The 20,842-nt window shown below is 58.5% G+C and overlaps 2 protein-coding genes across 7 annotated transcripts; one reads left to right on the plus strand and one right to left on the minus strand.

Annotated features, from left to right (window-relative positions):
• The first annotated feature begins 46 nt into the window (after positions 1–46).
• On the plus strand, positions 47–12,449 carry Gigyf1 (GRB10 interacting GYF protein 1). 5 transcript variants are annotated; one of them, XM_026413135.2, is made up of 27 exons: positions 47–122; positions 4,332–4,570; positions 5,356–5,501; positions 5,778–5,887; positions 5,988–6,117; positions 6,212–6,307; positions 6,423–6,534; positions 6,647–6,755; positions 7,108–7,148; positions 7,307–7,477; positions 7,695–7,948; positions 8,054–8,162; positions 8,621–8,758; positions 8,943–9,043; positions 9,230–9,401; positions 9,496–9,662; positions 9,795–9,895; positions 9,976–10,089; positions 10,192–10,292; positions 10,481–10,563; positions 10,640–10,780; positions 10,863–11,090; positions 11,322–11,512; positions 11,597–11,757; positions 11,837–12,003; positions 12,078–12,207; positions 12,305–12,449. In XM_026413135.2, exons 4-27 carry the CDS (start codon positions 5,853–5,855, stop codon positions 12,355–12,357), a joined length of 3,105 nt encoding a protein of 1,034 aa, XP_026268920.2. In that variant the 5' UTR covers positions 47–122; positions 4,332–4,570; positions 5,356–5,501; positions 5,778–5,852; the 3' UTR covers positions 12,358–12,449. The 5 variants fall into 5 exon arrangements, with proteins under 5 accessions (XP_026268920.2, XP_026268925.2, XP_026268923.2 ...); XM_026413140.2 differs by having other exon boundaries at positions 12,108–12,207; XM_026413138.2 differs by having other exon boundaries at positions 11,325–11,512.
• Positions 12,450–14,887: 2,438 nt separating this feature from the next.
• Gnb2 (G protein subunit beta 2) lies at positions 14,888–19,989 on the minus strand. Of its 2 annotated transcripts, XM_026413134.2 has the most exons (11): positions 19,862–19,989; positions 17,963–18,004; positions 17,498–17,643; positions 17,208–17,246; positions 16,995–17,101; positions 16,614–16,677; positions 16,368–16,530; positions 16,208–16,274; positions 15,757–15,958; positions 15,446–15,662; positions 14,888–15,367 (listed from the first exon to the last, which is right to left on the minus strand). In XM_026413134.2, exons 3-11 carry the CDS (start codon positions 17,552–17,554, stop codon positions 15,261–15,263), a joined length of 1,023 nt encoding a protein of 340 aa, XP_026268919.1. In that variant the 5' UTR covers positions 17,555–17,643; positions 17,963–18,004; positions 19,862–19,989; the 3' UTR covers positions 14,888–15,260. The 2 variants fall into 2 exon arrangements, with proteins under 2 accessions (XP_026268919.1, XP_026268918.1); XM_026413133.2 differs by lacking the exon at positions 17,963–18,004.
• Positions 19,990–20,842: the final 853 nt, after the last annotated feature.

A 20,842-nucleotide genomic window follows, 5' to 3' on the forward strand; every position in this document is an offset into this window, starting at 1 on the left:
CAGCGCCCCCTCCCCCGCCGCCGCCCCCCCCCCCGGCCCGCCGCGCGCCGCCGCCGCCGCCGTCGCCGCGTCGCCAACGCCCGGGACCGGACCCTCGCGCCACCCGCCCGCCGCCGCCCGCGGTAAGCGCTCGGCGGCCCCGCGGACCCCGGCCCGCAGCCCGGCCCGGGCAGGCCCGCCCCCGACGCCGCGGCGGCCGCGGAGCCTGCGGGAGCTCGAGCCAGCGCGCGGGCCACTGGCGCGGCCCCAGCCCCGGCCCTCCCCCAGGCCGCCGGCACCGCGGCCCTCTCCGCCCCTCCCCGCGGCCAGACCCTCCTCGGGAGCGGGCCGACCTCGGCGGGGCCCTGGAGGCCGGCTCCCGGCGGGCGGCCGTCCCCCGCGCGCGCCCAGCGCACCTGGCGCCCCTCCCTGAAGGGCACGCCGTCCTCCGGCCCGGCCCGCGCCTGCCCACCCCCGCGCTCCTAACGGTCGCCCCTCCGGGATCCCGCCCGCGGGGCCGAATGCCCGGTTCTGGCCGGGCCCCTGCTGGTTGTGTGCGCGCCCCGCGCTCCCTCGAGGTGTCCCCAACGTGCCGCCGGGTTCTCCTCGGAACGATGGGGGCCTCGAGGGTCTTCAAGTCCAAAGCGTTGCAGCACTTTGGCCAACATGGGAGCTTCCCCTCCGCCCAACCACTTCGCCTGGCTCATCACCTACGTTTCCTGCATTTCAGGCTGCCACCTTAGTGCTTGGTCATTGGGGTCCCCTTCCTCCGGTCGGTCGCCTGGTCGCGTGAAACACCTGCCTTTGCACCGACACTAGTCTCGGACACCAGGCCAGGCCCACCCTAGCCCATGTCCCCAGTGCAGCAGCTCCCTGGTCACAGCCCCTCACACTTTGCCTTTTCCTTTTTTTTTGTTTTTGCAAGTAACTTTAATGGGACCTTCGTCTCTCTTTCTTCCAACCCGGTGGTAACTACAATTCCCAGTCAACTTCCAGATCTGTTCCACTCTAGTGCTGGGCTCTGAGAGATGCTAAATAAGTACTAATTGGCCTCATCTTTCCTCCACCTACTCCAGGTGACCCCCCTACCCCTGCTTCTCACAGAACTGCTTTCCCAAAGATCTTCACCCTGCCGGCAGCCTCTCCACGGCCCCTGTGAGCTGTCATGTTAGCTTCCCTCATCCCCCCACTGCCATGGGCCAGTAAGCTGCTCCACTTTGCTGCTTACAAGTGGGAGTTTGGTCTCTGGCTCCTGCTCCTCTCACTGTTCTTGCAGCCCCAGGCCAGTCTCTCTCCACCCCAGCTCCACCTGTACCTCCTAGATTGTAGGTCTTGGTCCTCCAGTTGGGAAGGAGTTGGAGCAGATCTGGACTTTATGTTCCCACCATTGCCTGGGGACCAGTGGCCTTGTGGGTCCCAGATGGTGATTATGGTCAAGTGGATTGTGTGCTTAGGCTTCTGAACTGGCTTTATCAGCCAGTGGACATGTTAGTGTTGTGTGTGACTTTTTAGATCAGGGACCCCAGTTTGCCCTGGCCTTTACATCTGAGGTTGGAGTTGGGGATGGAAAGATAGCCCTACCTTGGAGAAGAAACGGGGAAAAGAAGAGGCTTTTTGAAGGATTTAAAAGTCGAAGAAGAAATTTAAAATGGTTTCAGATTCTCACAGAAAGCCTGAGTGTTTGGGATGGCTACTGCCACTGTTTGCACCTTCTCCAGTCCTGGATAGCATGAAGCTTCGGGGTTCCCTGATGGGGCAGGTGCAATTCCCCTTCCTTGTTTTCCCTGGCTAGAGCCCCAGGCTGGGCAAGTGGGCAGAAGGGATCAAATGAGGTAAAGTGAAAGTGCTTTGAAAACTGTTAACTAGTAAATAGTTGCCAAGTGTTGGTGGCGTTTGTCACGTGGCATAGAGAGGAGAGTGCTGGGATAACTGACCAGCCCAAAAGAATTTGGGTTTGCAGCCCTTCTAAGCTTCAGAATCCTTGTCCCACCACGCACGCAGGATGTTTCCATCCTGGGAAAGGGCCGAGTCACCTCCTACAGCTTGGGACTGGGCAGTTAGTTGCTCCAAATGCTGAAGCGGTTGGGATTCTGCCTCTGTTAACGTGGTACCTACGGAGCAGTGCCAAGGCACATCACTTTGGATTGGAACTAATTTTAGGGGTGATGGAGTAAGGAAATAATGTTCTCAACTTAGTGTGCGCTGGGCCAACCTCTTCTCTACATTGTTTACTTCTGTGAGTTCTGAACCCCTCAGAACAGATTCCCGGTCCCTGAAGCCAGTTGGGAGCTCCCAGGACTAGTCTGTGCCCTCACCCCTTGTCTCCAGCAGGTGGCAGCCGTTTAATAGCGATAATTCAGCTGCTAGCGAAGTGAGGGTTCACTGAGGTCTGAAAGAAGGGGTGAGGAGGTAGCCAGAGGCTGAGGCTGGGGCAGAGGCAAACTGCAGTGGGCCTCTGACTCCCGCTCAAGCAGCCAGAGAGAGGATACAGTTCCTAGCCCTGGTTTGCCTCCTCTCCGCCCTCTTCTCTCTCAGAGATCCAAGTGCTTGATTGGGAGGGTGTGATGGGCAAACTAAGGGTTATTTTTTCATCTTTTTCTCAGGGATTTTCCTACTGGCAGGTCTTAAGATTTCTCTCATGGGACAGTGTAATTAGGGAGTAATTTTCCTGCTGTTCAGAGCAGGATACAAATGCGTGTACTTAGGTTTCCCTTGTCTTGCATCTTCTCTGTAAACACTGAGTAGTGGCTGCTTGGGCCCCTGGTAGAGCAGGGTTTCTCAGCTCAGCACTGTTGACATTTTGGACTTTTTTGTTGTGGGAGCGCTCCTGTGCATTGTAGGGCGTCCGGTAGCATCGCTGGCGTCTACCCACTAGATTCCAGTAGTGCCCCTCTGCCCAGTTGAGACAGCCCCAAATGTTCCCATCCACTGCTGAAATTCCCCTGGGGACCACAGCGCCCTAGTCAAGACCCCTTGGCTTCCAGGCAGTGGGTGTGGCTGAGGCCTGCCTTCTGGGAGTAGTGGCCTTGTACTGCTTCTCTGGTCCCTTCAGGCTGAAGAAAGGGCCAGGCACTCCCTGGCATCAGGCCCTTCTCTCACTGGGCCCAGAGAGTTACCCTCTTTCTCCTGATTTTTTCCCCAGGAAGGCACAGGCTCAGGCTCCTGGGCTTTGCCTCCTTGCTCCCACTCTCCTGCCTCTGCAGTGTCCCTGCTCTTCCCATTTTGCCTTTGATTGTTGTTTCTTCCCACCAGGATAGCCTGCCCAAGGCAGGAGGCCGGAAGCAGGAGTGAGGCTCCTCCCCTCTCCACCCAGCAGCCTTTTGTGCCCCCGAAGTAGTGTCTATCCCACTAGAAGGAATGATCTGAGAAGGCTCAAAACTGCTTTTCCTGAGGCTTATTTGAAGGAGTATGGAATATTTTTCTTGAAGCTTTTTTTTTTTTTTTTTTTGAGCTGGGGATTGAACCCAGGCCTTGTGCATGCTAAGCATGTGCTCTACCACTAAGCTACACCCCAGTGCCACTAAAGCTTTTTTTTTTCTTTTTCTTTTTTTGTACCAGGGATGTTTAACCAGAGCCACATGTTCAGCCCTTTTTATTTCTTATTTTATTTTAAGACAGGATCTTACCAAGTTGCTGAGGCTGATCTCGAACTTTCGATCCTCCTGCTTCTGTCTCCCAAGTGGCTGTGACTACAGGCACGCACCACTGCTCCTGGCTTGTTTTCTAAATTGATAGAAAATTTGCCGCTTTAGTCATGTTTTTCAGCGTACAGCTCTGTGGCGGGAAGTCCATTCGTAGTGTCCAGGAGCCACCAGTCATGTCAGAACTTTTTCCTCGTCCTCTGCTGAAACCCTGGATGTGTGCAACAATTCCCCTCCTCCTACCCTCACACTAGCATCTCCCAGACGACTCTCCACCCATGACTTTGAGTCACCTGGTACCTCGAGTAAGAGGATTCCTATGGTGTTTGTCTTTTTGTGACTGGCTTGTTTCACTTAGCATCACATCCTTAAGGCCATTCAGTTGCCAAGTCACTTTAGGGTTGTAGTGTAGAAAGATGAGCCCTCCTCTGTGGGCCGTGGAGGCCTTCTTGAACACAGTGGACAAGAGAGCTTTCGACCTGTCAACAGGTTCTCTGACTTCTATGTCTGGCAGGGCTACTGTTGCCAGCAGTGTCAGCAGAGGCTCTCATGGAGGAGGTTCACAGGCTGGGAACCTCGCCAGTCAAGGTGTCTGTGGGCACCACGTCATGCTCTAGACCTAGAGCAGGGACACTGACTCTGGGTGACCCCCATGTCTGAGAGAGCCTTTCTCCTAGGCTCTGGTGGAACCCTCTTCCTCCTCCTTCCTAGGCTCCTGGCATCCCGGAGTGGATGGGCCCTGCAGAGGTGCTCTGGCCCAGCCTTCCTCCTAGCCAGTGACGGAAGCCCTCGAATAGCCCTGGACACTGCCTGGCCTTCATCTTTTGCTCCAGTCCCACCAGGGATGAGCCCTCTCTCTCGAGTCTCCTCCATTGTTCCTTAGAGGAATTGATTGCTGCTGCCACCTCTCCTGTCGGCCTCAGTGACTCTGCCTTGCTTTCTACTTCATGGTGAGGCACCTTCTTCCAGCACCTATGAGAATGTCGTTCCCACCTTGACTTTTTGTTTGAGTAGCTGTTCTTGATCTGGAGGAGAGGTCTGGGTGTGTGCTTCCTCTTGGTAAACCGGCCCTGGGGTGGCACCTGCCACCCAGCAACTCCAAAGACTGAGGCAGGAGGGTGCACAGTTGTGGCCACTTGGGGAGTTCAATGAGATCCCATCTCAAAATTATCAAAAGGCGGCTGGGGACATAGCTCAGTGGTAGAGCTCCTCTGGCTTTGATCCCCAGCACCGAAATAAGTAAGCAACCAGCCTGGGGATGCCGTGGCCAGGCTTTCCTGCCCGGAACCTCCAGTGTGGGCCCATCTTTGGCCCTGTAAGAACCCTTTTTTGCTGGGTTTCTCCACAGACCCAGGCCCTGGATTCTAGTGTTGGAACAGCCAGCCCTAATGTCTGTCCTTGAAGGAAGTAGTTTAGTTCATGTCTGATCTTCTCTCCAGGGTTGACCTTTTCTCTGTTGGATATTTGTGGCTGTAGGAGCTTTTTTGCTTGTTCTGTGGCCCTGAGTGTCCATACTGATTGTAGTCTACCTCCTTATTGCATTCTGTGCCACACCTCGTCTCAGCCTCCTGATGAAAGTGCTGATGACCCGAGACCAGGCCTGGCATTGTTCTCAGCCATACCTTGGCATCTACCTTGTGTCCTGCCTATGAACAGGGTCTCTCTAGTTGTGTAGGGCAGATGGCAGGGATGCCATGTGACCCACATGCACACTTAACCCTCACTTCTCTTTAAGGATCTTTCCTAATTGTGAAGGTCCCTCCCGGGCACTATTAAGGCCAGACCATTAGCCAGTGGCTTGGGAACAATAGTTCACTCCGTACTGGCCCCTGCCTGAAGAGAGCCCAGCACCCGAACTGCTCCCCAGGACAAGGCCGCCAGGTGAGTATTGGGCTGTGGGAGGGTGCCCTGTGAGGCAGAAAGGCCTCTAGCTTCCTGGTTTCCTCACTCTCCTCTGTCTGTCCCCCACCCTGACTCAGCCTCGTTTAGCTCATGGTGTGAGTGGCCACAGGGCTGGCTTAGGTGAATCCTTTCCCAGCCCAAGTGACCCACCCACTGGCCTTAGGCCCAGTGCAGTGCCTATGAAGGGTGGGACCAATGGCCAAGTTGCAGAAGCTCTGTGCCTGTCTCATGTTCTCTGTGTCTGTGACCCCATAGGTATTTGGACAGTGTGTTTTGGATCCTCTCTCCTCTGCTAATCTCCAGCCCCTGGGAAGCAACCCCAGCTCCACAATGGCAGCAGAGACGCTCAACTTTGGGCCTGAGTGGTGAGTCAATGGGTGCAGCGGCTTGTGTGGAGCAGCTGGGGAAGAGGTCTAGGGCTGCTTGGACCCTGGTCTCTCTGCTTCCCTTCTGTGCCTATTCTAGGCTGAGGGCCCTTTCCAGCGGAGGCAGCGTGGCCTCCCCACCCCCATCCCCTGCTATGCCCAAATACAAGCTGGCTGACTACCGCTACGGGCGAGAGGAGATGTTGGCCCTCTATGTCAAGGAGAACAAGGTGGGGTAGCCGGGGTGTGTAGCTCCCTGTTCACTTGGCTCATGCAAGGGCCCTGGGGCATGTGGTAGCTTGGCCTTTCCACCCCCACTGACAGGTCCCTGAGGAATTGCAGGACAAAGAGTTTGCTGCCGTGTTACAGGAGGAGCCGCTGCAGCCCCTGGCCCTGGAGCCTCTGACTGAGGAGGAGCAGGTGGGGCCTGGCCAGGGGCTGAGGCAATAGGAGCCTGGGTTGGGGGCTGGAGTTGGGAATATGGGCAGTGGTCGGGCTCCTGGGTCCTCACTCCCACCCCTGGCTCCCTCCTCAGAGAAACTTCTCCCTGTCAGTGAACAGTGTGGCTGTGCTGAGGCTGATGGGGAAAGGGGCTGGCCCCCCCCTGGCTGGCACCTCCCGTGGCAGGGGCAGCACGCGGAGCAGAGGTAGAGGGGTGCCTCTGTGTTCAGGGGTGGGCAGAGTCGGGCCTGTGGTTCTAAGGGTGTGGAGAGAGGATCTGGCGGGTTTTATACCCAAGTGTGCTGCATCCTTCTCCAGGCCGTGGTCGTGGTGACAGTTGCTTTTACCAAAGAAGCATTGAGGAAGGCGAGGGGGCCTTTGGGCGAAGTCCCCGGGAGATCCAGCGAAGCCAGAGCTGGGATGACAGGTGGGACTGGAAAGAGGTGGCTCAGAGACAGAGCTGGGCGGAGCCCTAGGCTGGGCAGTGTCCCGGGGAAGGAGGCTTGGGTTTTTGTCAGCAGAGAGTGACCAGAAACACCATCTGAGCCCTCTTCAGAGCCCTCTGTGCCCTCCAACCTCCTGGACCTAAGCAGCCCTGTCCTTCTTGTGCTTGAGGAGCTTTTTGCCCCTGTCACCTTCTCTGTGCTCCTGCTCCTCAGCTTGCTTCTCCCTAGTTCGTGTCCCTTCCTCCTCAGGCAGAGTGGACAAGGTGTGCAGCACTCCACAGGGTGGGGAGGGGCAGTTGGGCTGTTTCTGACTAATACCTTTCTCTCCTGCAGAGGTGAGAGGCGGTTTGAGAAGTCGGCAAGGAGGGATGGAGGTATGAGAGTGGCAGGCATGGCAGCCGAGGTGGTGGGCTTGAGATGGGTGACCCTGATGGGGATTTACCAGGGGCAGTGATGGAGGCAGGAGGACCTGGAGCAGGGTCTAGCAAGAGTCTTCCAGAGACTGCAGTGACGTGTCTGTCCTTGCCCCTAGCCCGATCTGCATTCGAGGAGGGCGGGGCTGGCCCACGGAAGGAGCATGCTCGCTCAGATAGTGAGAACTGGCGTTCCCTGCGAGAGGAGCAAGAGGAGGAGGAGGAGGGCAGTTGGAGACTAGGGGCAGGACCCCGGCGAGATGGAGATCGCTGGCGCTCCACCAGCCCTGGTGAGACTGGGCAAGGTGGCACTGTGGAGTTCAGCGGTTGTCCCTTGAGGGTGGGCTCCTCTTGCCAAGAGAGAGAATCTGAAAGCTTGCTGAGGTGGGGTTGAGCGGGAAGCAGTCCTGGAGAGGCAGTGGTTCCTGGGGTATCCTTTAAATGGCAAAGGAGGGGAAGTCCTCGTTTGACTCGGTGGCTGATTTTCCTTCTCCAACTTTCCCCCAGATGGTGGCCCCCGCTCTGCTGGCTGGCGGGAACATGGGGAACGGCGTAGAAAGTTTGAATTTGATTTGCGTGGGGAGCGAGGAGGGTGTGGTGAAGAGGAGGGGCGGGGTGGGGGAGGCAGCTCTCACCTCCGGAGGTGCCGTGGACCTGATGGCTTTGATGACGACAAGGATGGGCTCCCGGAGTGGTGCCTGGATGATGAGGATGAAGAAATGGGCACTTTCGATGCCTCTGGGGCCTTCTTGCCTCTCAAGGTACCTGTGAGGAGGCAAGGGGAAGAGTGATCAGAGGAGGGTGGAGCCTGCCTGCAGGGTCTCCTGGCTCCCTCCACTGACGTGCAGTCTCCCTTTCCCACACAGAAGGGCCCCAAGGAGCCCATTCCAGAGGAGCAGGAGCTGGATTTCCAGGGCCTGGAGGAAGAGGAGGAAGAGCCTTCAGAAGGGCTGGATGAGGACGGACCTGAGGCAGGTAAGACTGCAGAACCATGATGGGGAGGCTGAAGATCCTTGGGCTGGGGCCAGGCTGCCAGAGAAGTCTGTCATTGGGCTGCGTACTTGCCCACGTATAGGGTTGGGCTTCTTAAAAACATAAGCAAAACAAGAGCTCGGATCTAGGGAGGGACTCCAAAGCAGCAGGGTTATGCCTAAAAGGTAGCAAATCAAGTAAAAATAAAGTAGGATCAGTGACATTTGAAATCCCTGGGAGGCTTAGCAGAGTACACAGGTAGATAGATGTCTGGCATCATATGCATGTACCCACACAGCCTTATGGGACCTGCTGATGTCCCACCCTGCAGGACAGGGAGTTGGAATACACAGTGAGTCCCTTGTGCTCAGTGCTGTCACAGCTGGTGGGTTTGCACGGCCTCCTGTGCAGGGCCTTCTGCATCTTGATTTTAATTCCTGATAATCACCCTTCTCTTTTAGGTGGGAAGGAACTAACCCCACTGCCTCCTCAGGAGGAGAAGTCCAGTTCCTCATCCCCACTGTCTACCTTGGGCCCACTCTGGGGGACGAATGGGGATGGTGAGGAAACTGTGGAGAAAGAGCTCCCCACAGCTGAAGGTAGACAGATGGGGCTTTTTGTGGGCTGGGGCTGGGGGAGAAGGCTCACCACACCTGTGGGAGGGTGCATAAGGCACTGATATTGAGAAAAGAGAGAGCAAGAACCCGTTTTCTTGGAGGGTGGATAGAGAAGTGTCTGTCCCCTTCACTGCACCCTCTTTCACTTTTCTTCCTTCATCCCTAGGAGATGAGCTGAGGGGAGTTCAGCTGAGTCCTGGGGTGGCCTCACCCCCTGCTCCACCTGGAGATCTGGAGGATGAAGAAGGCTTGAAGCACCTGCAGCAGGTGTGGAGGGTGCCTGACAGAGCCCCAGGGATTCTCCCCCGTAGGGGCTCAGCACAGTTGTTTCATCTGTCCCTGTCTCAGATCATACCCACCTTCTCAGTTCTGTCCTGCCTCATTCATGACCTGTCCCAGCCCCATCCTGATGTGGCTGTGATCAGGCAGCTCAGCCTCTTTTTCTCTTCTCAGGAAGCAGAAAAGCTGGTGGCCTCCTTGCAGGACAGTTCTCTGGAGGAGGAACAATTCACGGCTGCTATGCAGACCCAGGGCCTGCGCCACTCCACAGCTGCCACTGCCCTCCCCCTCAGCCATGGCGCTGCCCGAAAGTGGTTCTACAAGGACCCACAAGGGGAGATCCAAGGTAGCTGTGGGGGATGGGAGGGCTGCTCGGGGAATTTTCTTGCTCAGGGCGTCTTTGGCTTGTCCTCTGACCCCAGTGGCTTTCCTTGGTCCAGGCCCCTTTACAACCCAGGAGATGGCAGAGTGGTTCCAGGCTGGCTACTTCTCCATGTCATTGCTGGTGAAGCGGGGCTGTGATGAGGGCTTCCAGCCTCTAGGAGAGGTGATCAAGATGTGGGGCCGAGTGCCCTTTGCCCCTGGGCCCTCCCCACCCCCGCTGCTGGTGAGCACACATTTCCTCTGCAGGTTACAGGGAGGGCCAGTGGGAGCGGAGAGCTGGTGGTACTGGGCAGGCCCAGAAGAGCCTGTCCTCCCTGCCACAGTGCGCGCTGGGCCTGCTCTCGCCCTCCTGCAGGGAAACATGGACCAGGAGCGCCTGAAGAAGCAGCAGGAGCTGGCCGCAGCGGCCTTGTACCAGCAGCTGCAGCACCAGCAGTTTCTTCAGCTGGTTGGCAGGTATGGGGGACCTGCCGGGGCTCAGAGGTTGGCCAGGCAGCAGGGCTGAGTGGCCCACCACATGTGCCCTGTCTCCATAGCCGCCAGCTCCCACAGTGCGCACTCCGGGAAAAGGCAGCTATGGGGGACCTGACGCCGCCGCAGCAGCAGCTCACGACATTCCTGCAGCAGCTCCAGGCTCTCAAACCCCCCAGGTCTGGGTGGCTATGTGTACCTTAATCCTCGGGATGTGCGAAAGGGGAAGGTGGGCAGACCAGAGGTGGATGTTGGGCCCTGAGTCATGATTTGTTCCTCAGAGGTGGGGACCAGAACCTGCTTCCGACGATGAGCCGGTCCTTGTCGGTGCCAGATTCAGGCTCCCTCTGGGATGTACATACCTCAGCCTCATCACAGTCTGGTGAGTGGCCTGTTGGCCCTCCTTTCCTCCTTTTCTCCTCCCTTGGGTGCCACCTTCCCCCTGTGGCAGGGATGGGGACCCAGGTCCTTACCTCGTGCTGCTTGGTCCACCTTTTGTGGCTGAAGAGCCATGGTTGGGTAGAAGCAGGGGCCCCAAGTGCACCCCTGAAGCTGCCTTTGCCCCTGCAGGTGGTGAGGCCAGTCTTTGGGACATACCAATTAACTCTTCGACTCAGGGTCCAATTCTAGAACAACTCCAGCTGCAACATAAAGTGAGTAGGCCTGGGCTGGGTGTGGAGGCTGTACTGAGGCCGCCCCATCCCCTGTCTGATGTGTGACGTGGCTCAGTTCCAGGAGCGCAGAGAAGTGGAGCTCAGGGCGAAGCGGGAGGAGGAGGAGCGCAAGCGCCGTGAGGAGAAGCGCCGCCAGCAGCAGCAAGAGGAGCAGAAGCGGAGGCAGGAGGAGGAGGAGCTCTTTCGGCGCAAGCAGGTCCTCACCCTCCCAGCCCCTCTCAGTCTGGGCCCCACTGGCTGCCATCAGCTACCTTCACCCCCCTTGTTTCTCTGCCCAGGTGCGGCAGCAGGAACTGTTGCTGAAGCTGCTGCAGCAACAGCAAGCCGCAGCCGCTGTCCCTGTGCCCCCTGCACCCAGCTCCCCACCCCCGCTCTGGGCTGGCCTGGCCAAGCAGGGTCTGTCCATGAAGACCCTGCTGGAGCTACAGCTGGAGGGAGAGCGGCAGCTGCACAAGCAGCCTACACCCCGGGAGCTGCCTCGGGCCCAGGCCCCCAACCACCGTGTGGTAAGTGGCTGCCCCTTCCCCCAAAGACGGGGACCTCTCTGTTCAGGGTGATTCAGGGAGGTGGGGGTCACAGCCCAGACTCCTATCCAAGGCCTGGTTCCTCATTTGATTTCGAGGCTGTCTTCAACATAGCCCTCACCTTGTCCCTTGTCCCTGTGCCTCTTAACAAGCCTCCCTGCCTAGCTTTCTCGGGTCCCTTATTGGAGCCTCCTAACTTCCTGCCATCTGCAGCAGCTTGGGGGCCTGGGCACTGGCCCCCTGAACCAGTGGGTATCTGAGGCTGGGCCACTATGGGGCGGGCCAGACAAGAGTGGAGGCAGCAGTGGTGGCAGCTTGGGCCTCTGGGAGGACACCCTCAAGAGCAGTGGGAGCCTGGCCCGCAGCCTCGGCCTGAAGAACAGCCGGAGCAGCCCATCTCTCAGGTGGGCTCCCTGCCTGTGGGGCTGGGGTGGGGTAGAAGAATGCTGAACACCTGAGCTAATCTCCAGATTCACCTCCCGCCTCAGCGACTCCTATAGCCACCTGACAGGTCGGCCTGTTCGCAAAAAGACAGAGGAAGAAGAGAAGCTGCTGAAGCTGTTACAGGGCATCCCGAGGCCCCAGGACGGCTTCACCCAGTGGTGTGAGCAGATGCTGCACACCCTGAGCACCACGGGCAGCCTGGACGGTATGGCAGGTACACCTGGGCCCCTTCACTGGGTCTAGGGCCTTCGGACCTGGCCTGATTGTTCCACCCTGCCCTATAGTGCCCATGGCTGTAGCGATCCTCAAGGAGGTAGAATCCCCCTATGACGTCCATGATTATATCCGTTCCTGTCTGGGGGACACGCTGGAAGCCAAAGAATTTGCCAAACAATTCCTGGAGCGGAGGGCCAAGCAGAAAGCCAGCCAGCAACGGCAGCAGCAGCAGCAGGTAAGGTCTGGGTAGGGGAGAGCAGGGAAGGGTTGCCCAGTGCACTTGTGACTCCCTCCCATGCGCTGCTTTAGGAGGCGTGGCTGAGCAGTGCCTCTCTGCAGACAGCCTTTCAGGCCAACCACAGCACCAAACTTGGCCCTGGGGAGGGCAGCAAGGCCAAGAGACGGGCATTGATGCTGCACTCGGACCCCAGCATCTTGGGTGAGTGTGGGTAGGACCAGGAAGGAGCTCTGTCTGCTTCCTCCATACTGGCCTGTAGGGGTCTGGGGGAGCTCAAACCCTTCTCCCCTGGCTTTAGGGTACTCCCTGCATGGACCTTCTGGTGAGATCGAGAGCGTGGATGACTACTGACCAGCCCATCCCACCAGCCCCATGGGCTGTAGGCCAGGGGCGGCAGCAGCAGCAGCTTGGACCCTCGGGTCTCCAGCCTGCAGGCTCCCAGCAAGGAGCAGAGGAGGAAGCAGGGGCAGGGTCCCCAGCACTTGTTACAAACCACACGATGCACCTTAATTCACCCACCACGAGGCACTTTATAGATTGGGGGGGAAGGGTTTTTTTTTTTTTTTTCTTTTTTTAATTTTAAATGACTTTGAAGAAAATGTTAGGAGAGGACAAAAATATCGTTAAAAAACTAGACTCTAGACACCTTTCCCCTTGAGGGGTAGTGGGTGTGACAATGGAAGGTCCACAGAAGTTTTTTGTTTGTTTTTGTTTTTTTAAAAAAATGAAAAATAATGAAAAAAAAAAAAAAAGGTTAGGAGGCTGAAAGAAAAACACACTGTTATTTTGGGGCAGTGGGGCACAGGCCCCATGGACCTGTCTGCCTGGCCCCCAAGGCTGCACTTACCCTGCTGCCCCCAGGAGGTGGGCCACTGGGGTAACTGGAAGCTGGGGTGCCAGCAGTTTGCACAGCGAGGCCCCCTCAGAGCCCCGCCTGCCGGACCCGCTGTGAACCAGCTCCCTGTTGCTGTGACTGTGGCACAGGTGTCCGGGATGGGGGCCAAAGTCACCCCTTGGCTTCGCTGCTTTGGGGGAAAGTTGCACAAATTGGACAAGTCGCCTCGGCCCCAGCTGCCGCCACCCTGGCTGATGGGAGATGGGAAGGGCCGGTCAGTGCCAGCCTTGTCAGGTGGTGGGACTCAGATCCAGGCCTGCTGAGGAGCTTCCCCCACCGCTGCCATTTTGGGGGACGGCCTGGGTGTGATACTGAAAGCCCCAGCTCCCTGCCTTGCCACATGAATGTATTCTTTGGCCCCAAGCCCTGGCCTCACCCCCATCAGAGGAGGGGGGTGGAGCAGTTCCTCCAGGAGCTGGGAGGCTGCTTCACGGACTGAGTCCTTGTTCCTGTGAGGGGCAGGAGGGCCTTGAAGGGCCAGGAGTGGGCGGCTTGGGGTTGAGGCCTGCAGTAGGGGAGCTGTCCTAAGGGAGCCCCCTGACCTGCAGCCGGCTATGTGGGGTGTGGACCACCCGGCTCTGCACCTGACCCCTCCGTTGACCAAATGGGAGAGGAGCAAGTGGCCTCTCCTCTCCACGCCGTTTTTTAATGTTGGGTAAGGCTGGGGGTCGAGAGTGGAGTGTCTCTCCTGGGTCAGGGGTAGGCTGCCTTGCCTAGTGCTCACCATGACTTCTCACTCCCAGTCCCCTGCCTGGGCTTGTCATCCGTTTTTTTAGTAGTTTGTTTTATCTTTTGGGTTTCTCATAGAACTTCTCCCATCGACCTCATTGCTGAGAGTGCAGTATTAGGGCAAGACTGCCACTGCCTCCCCTCCATGAATGTATTTCTCCTTCCTGCCCTGGGGAAGTGGGGAGTGGCCCCGATTTCTTTCCCCATTTATCCCCAGATTTTTCTTTTTTTTTTTTTTGCACCAAAGTGGCAACTGGGTCAGTGTTGGGGATAAAGCTGGCCTCGGGGTGGAAGGGCCCCTCCACCTAGTTCTCCCTGGTTTTGACAGTGTTAGTGTCCGTGAAAAGACAATATTCTCTCTAAAGCAATAAGGGGGTGATGGGCCAGGGGGAAATGTGTTGCTGCTGCTGGCCCCCCAGCTCCCCCTGCCCTCTTGCCGCACACTGGCATTAGAGGGGTGAGGGAGACTCCTGTTGTGACTGAATGTAACCACCCTGCCCCTGCCGCAGCCAATGCAGGGGAAGGGGGGACACTCTTCCTGTCTCTTCCTGCCCCTTCCCCCCAGCTAAAGAGACTTTGAACTGGGGGCCCACGAGCCTGGAGAGGCCTTAACCCTGTGAGGAAGTGTAGGGGGAACCCTCTCCCAACCCATCCCCTCTGAGAGTGGTCAATGTTTACAAGCCCTGAGCCCTCAGCCCAGGGACTCAGACCCCATTGCTGTCCTTTCCCAGTCCCAGTCTTCCTGGGCCCTAGCTGCCCCCTACTTCTAGGGTTTGGGGTAGTGCAGGGGTCATTCTGTGTTCCCTGGTCTGCCTTGTACCCACCATCTCCCTGCCCTACCTCCACCCTGTGTGACTTCCCTTTCTTCTTGCCCCTGTAAATATTCCTTCCCCCAATAAAACTCGGTGTGTGTGTTCTCCCCTTCCACCTCGCCTACTGACCTTATTTGGGGAAAGAATTATAGGGATAGGGGCACAGCTCAGCTAGGAACTAAAGGAGCACAGGGCAGGGGCATAGCCAGCCCAGGTGGGGGAGACACTGATGGGCTGTGGTTACCCGATGACCTCGCTGGCCCTGCTGGACAGGAGCATCTCCTGCCTCTGGCTTCAGCCTAGTGGGGGGAAAAGGAGTCGTCTTGTCCGTCCGTTCCCCCCCCCCAGGCAGGCCTGCTGCTTTGGGCCTGATAGCCCACTGCCTGCCTGCCCTCAGGCAGCAGAGATTCAAAGGAACCAGACAAAAGCAAGAGAGGAGACCAGGTACAGAGTTGGAATTGGTTCCTTTATGGAAAAACTGAAAATATAATAAAAATTAAAATAAAACCAGTTTTAAAAAAGCCAGCCCCTGGAGTTTCCACCTCCTGCCTCTGGCCCTCCAGAGGGGTGAGGCCTTGACCCCAGGGCAGCAAAAGGATAAGGGCTTCTGCCCCTCCTCTTCCCCCATTCCATCCCCATCTTTATCTCCACAGTGGGGGCCCCCCGGGAGGAACCAAACCTGGGTGGGGGAGCAGGGACCCAAGGCCCTGTGGTCCAGGGAGGGAAGCTCGGTGTGTACCCAGCCCCAAAGCTCCCGGCCTGTAGTGTGGGCATGGGCAGGGCCCCTCCCAGCCTGGGCCCAGCTGGGGTTGGGACCGTTAGTTCCAGATCTTGAGGAAGGAGTCCCAGGAGCCTGTGGCCACAGCCATACCATCATCAGTGACCCCAAGGCAGCTCACACGGTTGTCATGGCCAGCAAGGACACCTGAGGGGGAGAAGTACATAAGTACTACCTGGGTGCATCACTACTCCCTGCCTGCCTGCTCCAGCACCCAGGTCTCACCTGCGCGGTCGCCCTTCATGGCATCCCAGATGTTGCAGTTGAAGTCATCGTAGCCTGCAAGCAGCAGCCGGCCACTGCGTGAGAAGGCAACCGAGGTGATGCCACAAATGATGTTGTCATGTGAATACATGAGGAGCTCCTGATCAGCCCGCAGGTCGAACAGGCGGCATGTGGCGTCGTCAGAGCCCGTGGTGAAGGCGTAGCCGTTGGGGAAGAACTGTGGGACATGGGCCAGAGGGGGTGAGGATGCGAGGCCAGGGTCAGTGGCCTGGAAGGAAGGGGCCAACCCTTCGGGCTCACCCCCAACTTACAGCCACAGCGTTGATGTCGGATTCATGACCAATGAAGGTCTGTCGGCACATGGAATCCCGCACATCCCACAGCTTGATGGAGGCGTCACAGGCACCTGACACAAAGGTGCGCCCATCGGGGGCCAGTGACAGAGACATCACATCCCCACTGTGTCCAGCAAAACCCACAGTCTGCTGGCCTGTCTCAATGTCCCACAGGGCACTAAATGAGACAGAAAGAAGGAAAGGAACAGAGATGAAGTGAAGGACAAATTCCCTGGCTTCCCATGTCCTCTCCAGAGGAACCTACCCCTAATCTATGGAAGGGGCCCAGGAACTTGCTCTCCACCCAGGCCAAACAGCTTTAGGAGCCCACCTAGAAAGGGAGGCTAGGTGCTCGAGACTGAGCACTGAGATGACCTAGGGAGGGAATGTGGGTTAGCACAGTCTGCCCAACCCTGAAGGGCCTTACCAGGTGGTATCCCCAGAGCTGGTGATTATTTGGTTGTCATCCAGGAAGCGGCAGCATGACAGGTACCCTAAGGAAGAGGGCTGGTCAGTGGAGTCTCTCAGGGAGAGCAGCAAGGCCCTGACCAGATAACAGCGCCCTTACACGGCCAGGCCCCACTCACCAGTATGGCCAGGCAGCTCCCGGCTGACCCTGACATTGCCCTCGCGGGTCTTGAGGCTGTAGATGGAGCAGATATTGTCCAAACCCCCACAGGCCACAAAGTTCCCTGAGGGTGCGTAGGCACAGGTCATGACCCAGGAAGAGCGCAGTGGGATGGCATGGACCTACAGAGAAGGGGCAGCATCCAGGGTCAGAGCCAGTCAGGGCCCGCAGCCCAGTCCCACCCTGCCTCAGGCACTACCTCTACCTTGTTGGTGGTGTAACTGTCCCAGATGATGAGCTTCCCATCCTGGGAGGCGCTGACCAGCAGCCTGGTGGAGAGCAGCCGGGGAGAGGAACAGGAGTCAAGGTACAGAGCAACAACCCCCTCCCATCTGAAGGAAGGCTCTTCTGAGACACCCCAGTAGCAGCTCAGAAGCCCTGTCAATAAGGCCCTGCTTTCCCTGGTTCCCTGAAGACAGTGGGAGTCAAAGTCTCCCCAAACTTCATTTGACACAAGGGGCAATCTGTACAGCCCACCAGACCTCTGCAGCTGCCTGCCCCCCATGCCACTCTGCCCACTATAAAATCACCCTGGAGCCCTTAACACCAAAGCTGAGCACAGAGTCCCAACCAATCACCCATGCACCTTGAGTCTGTCCCCCAGTGCATGGCATAGATTTTTGCCAGGTGTCCACGGAGGGTCCTCCGTGTTCTCATCTGGATTCTTCCCACTGGGTCCAGCCCAGCTGTGATCTGGAGGTGGGCAAAAAAAGGGGCTCAGGGACACCCAGACAAGAGGACCTCCACCCCCAATCCAGCAGTATGCCTCAAACCCTTGCTTCTCCAGGAATCATCTCACCTGGGTCAGTGTTGAATCCCCGCATGCTTTCCGGGCATCCTGTAAAAGATGGCAGAGCCAGAGAAAAGCAGGAGAGAAGATGGGTGCAGGAGGAGAGGGAAGAAGAGTAAAGAAAGCAGGAGACAAGGCAGTGGGGAGTATGAGACATTGAGAGATTAGGGTACCCTCCCTCCCCCCACCCACAATGCCCCAGGCGGCCCACTGGGGGCAGAGGACAATGGGCAGCAGCACACACAAGCTGTCTGGCCCTGCCCGCTCACTCTTCCCATCCCCGCCGGCCAGGCCCTCACCCGGATCTGGTTCCGGAGCTGCTCGGCCTCCTGTCTCAGTTGCTCCAGCTCACTCATGGCGCCGGGCCCGTGGGGCGGGGTTGGGGGCGGCTGGGGGCCGCGGGACGGGGGCTGGGGGAGGCAGCTCCTGGCCGCTGGCCCGAGGCCTGGGGGATGCAGGGCTGACGTCAGACCTCAAGGCCGCCGGGGAAGTAGGGGCAAAGGCGGGGTGGAAGCGCGGCCCGGAAGGGGTAAGCTCGGCGGGGGGGAGGGGGGGCCGTGTTGTCCCCGAGCAGGACAAGGGTCTCTGGCATCCGAGAGACGTTACGGAGGTACCCGCGACTTCCCCAATCTTCCTCCCGCCCCCCCGGAAACAGAGCGGGAAGTGCAAGAGGAAGCGCAGGGGAAACCCCTCCCTCGGACAGCAGCCCGGGCGGGACACCCGCGGCAGGAACTGGGAGGGGGGGAGTCCCTTCGAAAACAGACCTGGCGTCCGCCCCAGCCGCACAGGCACCGCCCTCCCAGCACCTAATTTTAAAAGGGGAGGTGCCTCTTTAAATTCACCCCCACACGCCGCACACCCTCCACACACACCCCCAGCTTCGATGGTGGGGGAGACAGGAGGGGGAGGCTGGGCTGTTCGTGGGGTTGCCTAGGCAACCGTCACCCGGACCGAGAGCACCTCATTGGTGAAATGCCCCCACCCTAGCCCCGTTGCCAAGGCAACCGCATCCACGGCAGAGACCTGTAGGGTGGGTGACCCCACCCCCGGCCCCAGCGCCCCCGCCCGACCCAGCCTCCCGCCTCTCCCCTGAACCGGCCGGGGTGGCTGTTTACAGGATTTGGGAAAAGCCGATTGGGCACTAATAGGTTCGGGACGGCTCACCCCGGATAATCCCCGTGCCGGCTGCGCCCCATTAGCCGCCCGCAGCGGGAGGGGGCGAGGGAGGTGGGGAAGGCAGCCCGGGGCCGCTGCTCCTTCCAGCGCCGAGGCCACTCGCCCCGCCGCTCCCGCGGAAAGCCCGTGGGAGCCGCTCCGAAGTAATTAGGACTCGGAAGAGAGGCCCCTGGCCCCAAGGCGCGGAGCTGCTCTCTCTCAGGCGCCGATGGCCAGCCCCAGGCGGCCGGCCCCGCCGCCCTCGGCAATCCAAAAGCCCAGCCCGGAGCTCGGAGTCGGGACCCCAGGAACCTGGCTGGCACCGCTCCAGGGCCCGACGTCCTGTCCCCACCCCCAACACCTGTGCGATCTGGCCGTGCACACACCGCTCAGCCGACCCGGGCGTCCCCCACCCAGCTCACACTTCCCCCAGGCGCTGGGCGTTCCTCTTCCCTACAGATATTTCCCCTCGGTAAATTCTGCGCTAGGGCCACAAGATGCTACTCCAAAGGCGGGGGTCAGGGGGCAGAGCCCCTACCCAATCTCAACCCGGGTACAGACAAAGCCTCTTCCTTCCAGATGCCAGCAGCCTAGGCCAGGCGGCAACGCCAGCGGCCCGGGGCAGAAGGAAGCAGGCCAGGAGGAAGCCACTGGGGGTGGGGACGACGCTCCCAGTTCTCTGTCCCATCACCCTCCAAGGCCCCCTCGACAGCTCCCTGATTACGGGAATAACAGCAGCCAAAGCCCCAAACAGAAAAGAGGGTGCCACCTCATCGCAGGTCTGGCGGGGAGAATTGGGGGCCAGAGGAGGGTCCCCATATCAGGCAGCTGGAAGGCGCAAGCTGATGCGGCGCTGTGAAGCGCAGTGGGCCTGGCCTTCTGGCCCCCACGACCTCCATTTTGCCCTAAAGAAAGCTGGGCGGGGGGCAGGAGCCTGAGAACTAGGCTTGGGTTAGCACTTGTAAAGGAAATAAGGTACCGAGGTCTCCAGTTTAGGGCTTGGGGGCCAGAAGCCGCAGCCAAAGACCAAATCGAGAGTAGGGTGGAGACGAAGGCAAGGGTGGCCTCGCGGCCTTGCCCGTCTCTCCCCGGATTCTGGAGTTTTATAAGGCAAATGCCGGCAGGGGTGCGAAACGGGTGGACACGAGGGGTGCCGTCCAGGGGCAGGCGGGAGGGTGGTGGTGGGGAAAGGGGGCGGGACAGGGCCTAGAGGGAGCTCGGAATTTAGCCCCCCAACTATTAAGGGAGCAAGAGGCAGACGGGGCTGGGATTGGGTCTGGGGTCGGGAAAATACCGCTGATGGTGCAGGGATCGCATGCATTATTGGGGCCCTGGGTCCCCCAGTTCCCCTTCCGGGTTTGGAAGCTACGGGGCCAGAGGAAGGGAGGGGAGGTCTGGAGAGTTACTCCGCTCCCAAGAGGCTAGATCGGGGAGACAGAAGAAGGGACATTTCCCCGTGGGAATTTGGGGCTGGGGGGAATGAGCACTCCTTTTGTCAGCGGAGGTACCTGTGGCGGTAGGACTCTGCGAAGGGATCGCTGGAGGAGCGCGGGAGGTCCTGTCTTCCTCCGCGGCGGAGGCGGCAGCGGCGGCGACGCGGATGGATTTCCTCAGTCACCCCAACTCAACCGCCCAGCGCTGCTCTCCCCAGAGCGGAGGGATCCCGCCCGCCAGTGACGCGGCTGTCGCCGCCGCGCCCAGGGCCCGGCTGGGCGAGACCAAACTAGCTAGTGGGGGGAGGCCAGAAGAGAAAGCATCACTTCGAGGGCAAAAACTGACTCGGTCACAACAAAGATACTACTTCATGCAATTTTGATGCTAAAGGGACCAAAATAATGTTTGCTTCCAGAAGAGGCGTAAGACTTCTCCTCTGGGGCTGGCAGAGATGGTACCGGCATAGGGGAGGGTGAAGAAAAAAAAAAAAACTCGCTGGTCACGTGACACGTCTCCGGCCCCTCCCGAATTGGGCGGTTCCAGACCGGGAAGGGGAGCTCGAAGCCCCAGTTCTAGATTTAACCACGCCCCTCCCTGGTGATGCCCCGCCCCTCTGTTGGAGGAGGAGTTAGAGAGATCCGGACTATAGCTGGACTGGGCCCGACTCCAGGCGGCTGGAGGAAGAGCTGCGATTTGGGCTGTACCGGTCAGGGTTGGGGCCGCTGCGAGCCCGAGTAATTGAGGCAAGTCTTGCTCAGGCAGTTTATCTGTATTGCCCAGTGGGCTTTTGTAGACCACCCTGTACAGGGCCACATGCCACTGTAATGACAATTTACATTTGTTGAAATCCATGCTTGTTATTTAATCCGCACATCAATACTGTGAAGTGTCAGCAGTACCCTGATTTTATAGTAGTGAAACAGACCCAGGCTGCAGAGTGGAGATACGAACCCAGGAAGCCTTAAAGACTTTATTGTGCAGTTATATCGATACAATTTCTTTATGTAACCCCACTGTGGACCACCCGAAGGTATGAGAATGACAGTATAGGCCTC

Source organism: Urocitellus parryii, chromosome 9, assembly GCF_045843805.1.
Source record: "Urocitellus parryii isolate mUroPar1 chromosome 9, mUroPar1.hap1, whole genome shotgun sequence".
Classification (NCBI taxonomy): domain Eukaryota; kingdom Metazoa; phylum Chordata; class Mammalia; order Rodentia; family Sciuridae; genus Urocitellus; species Urocitellus parryii.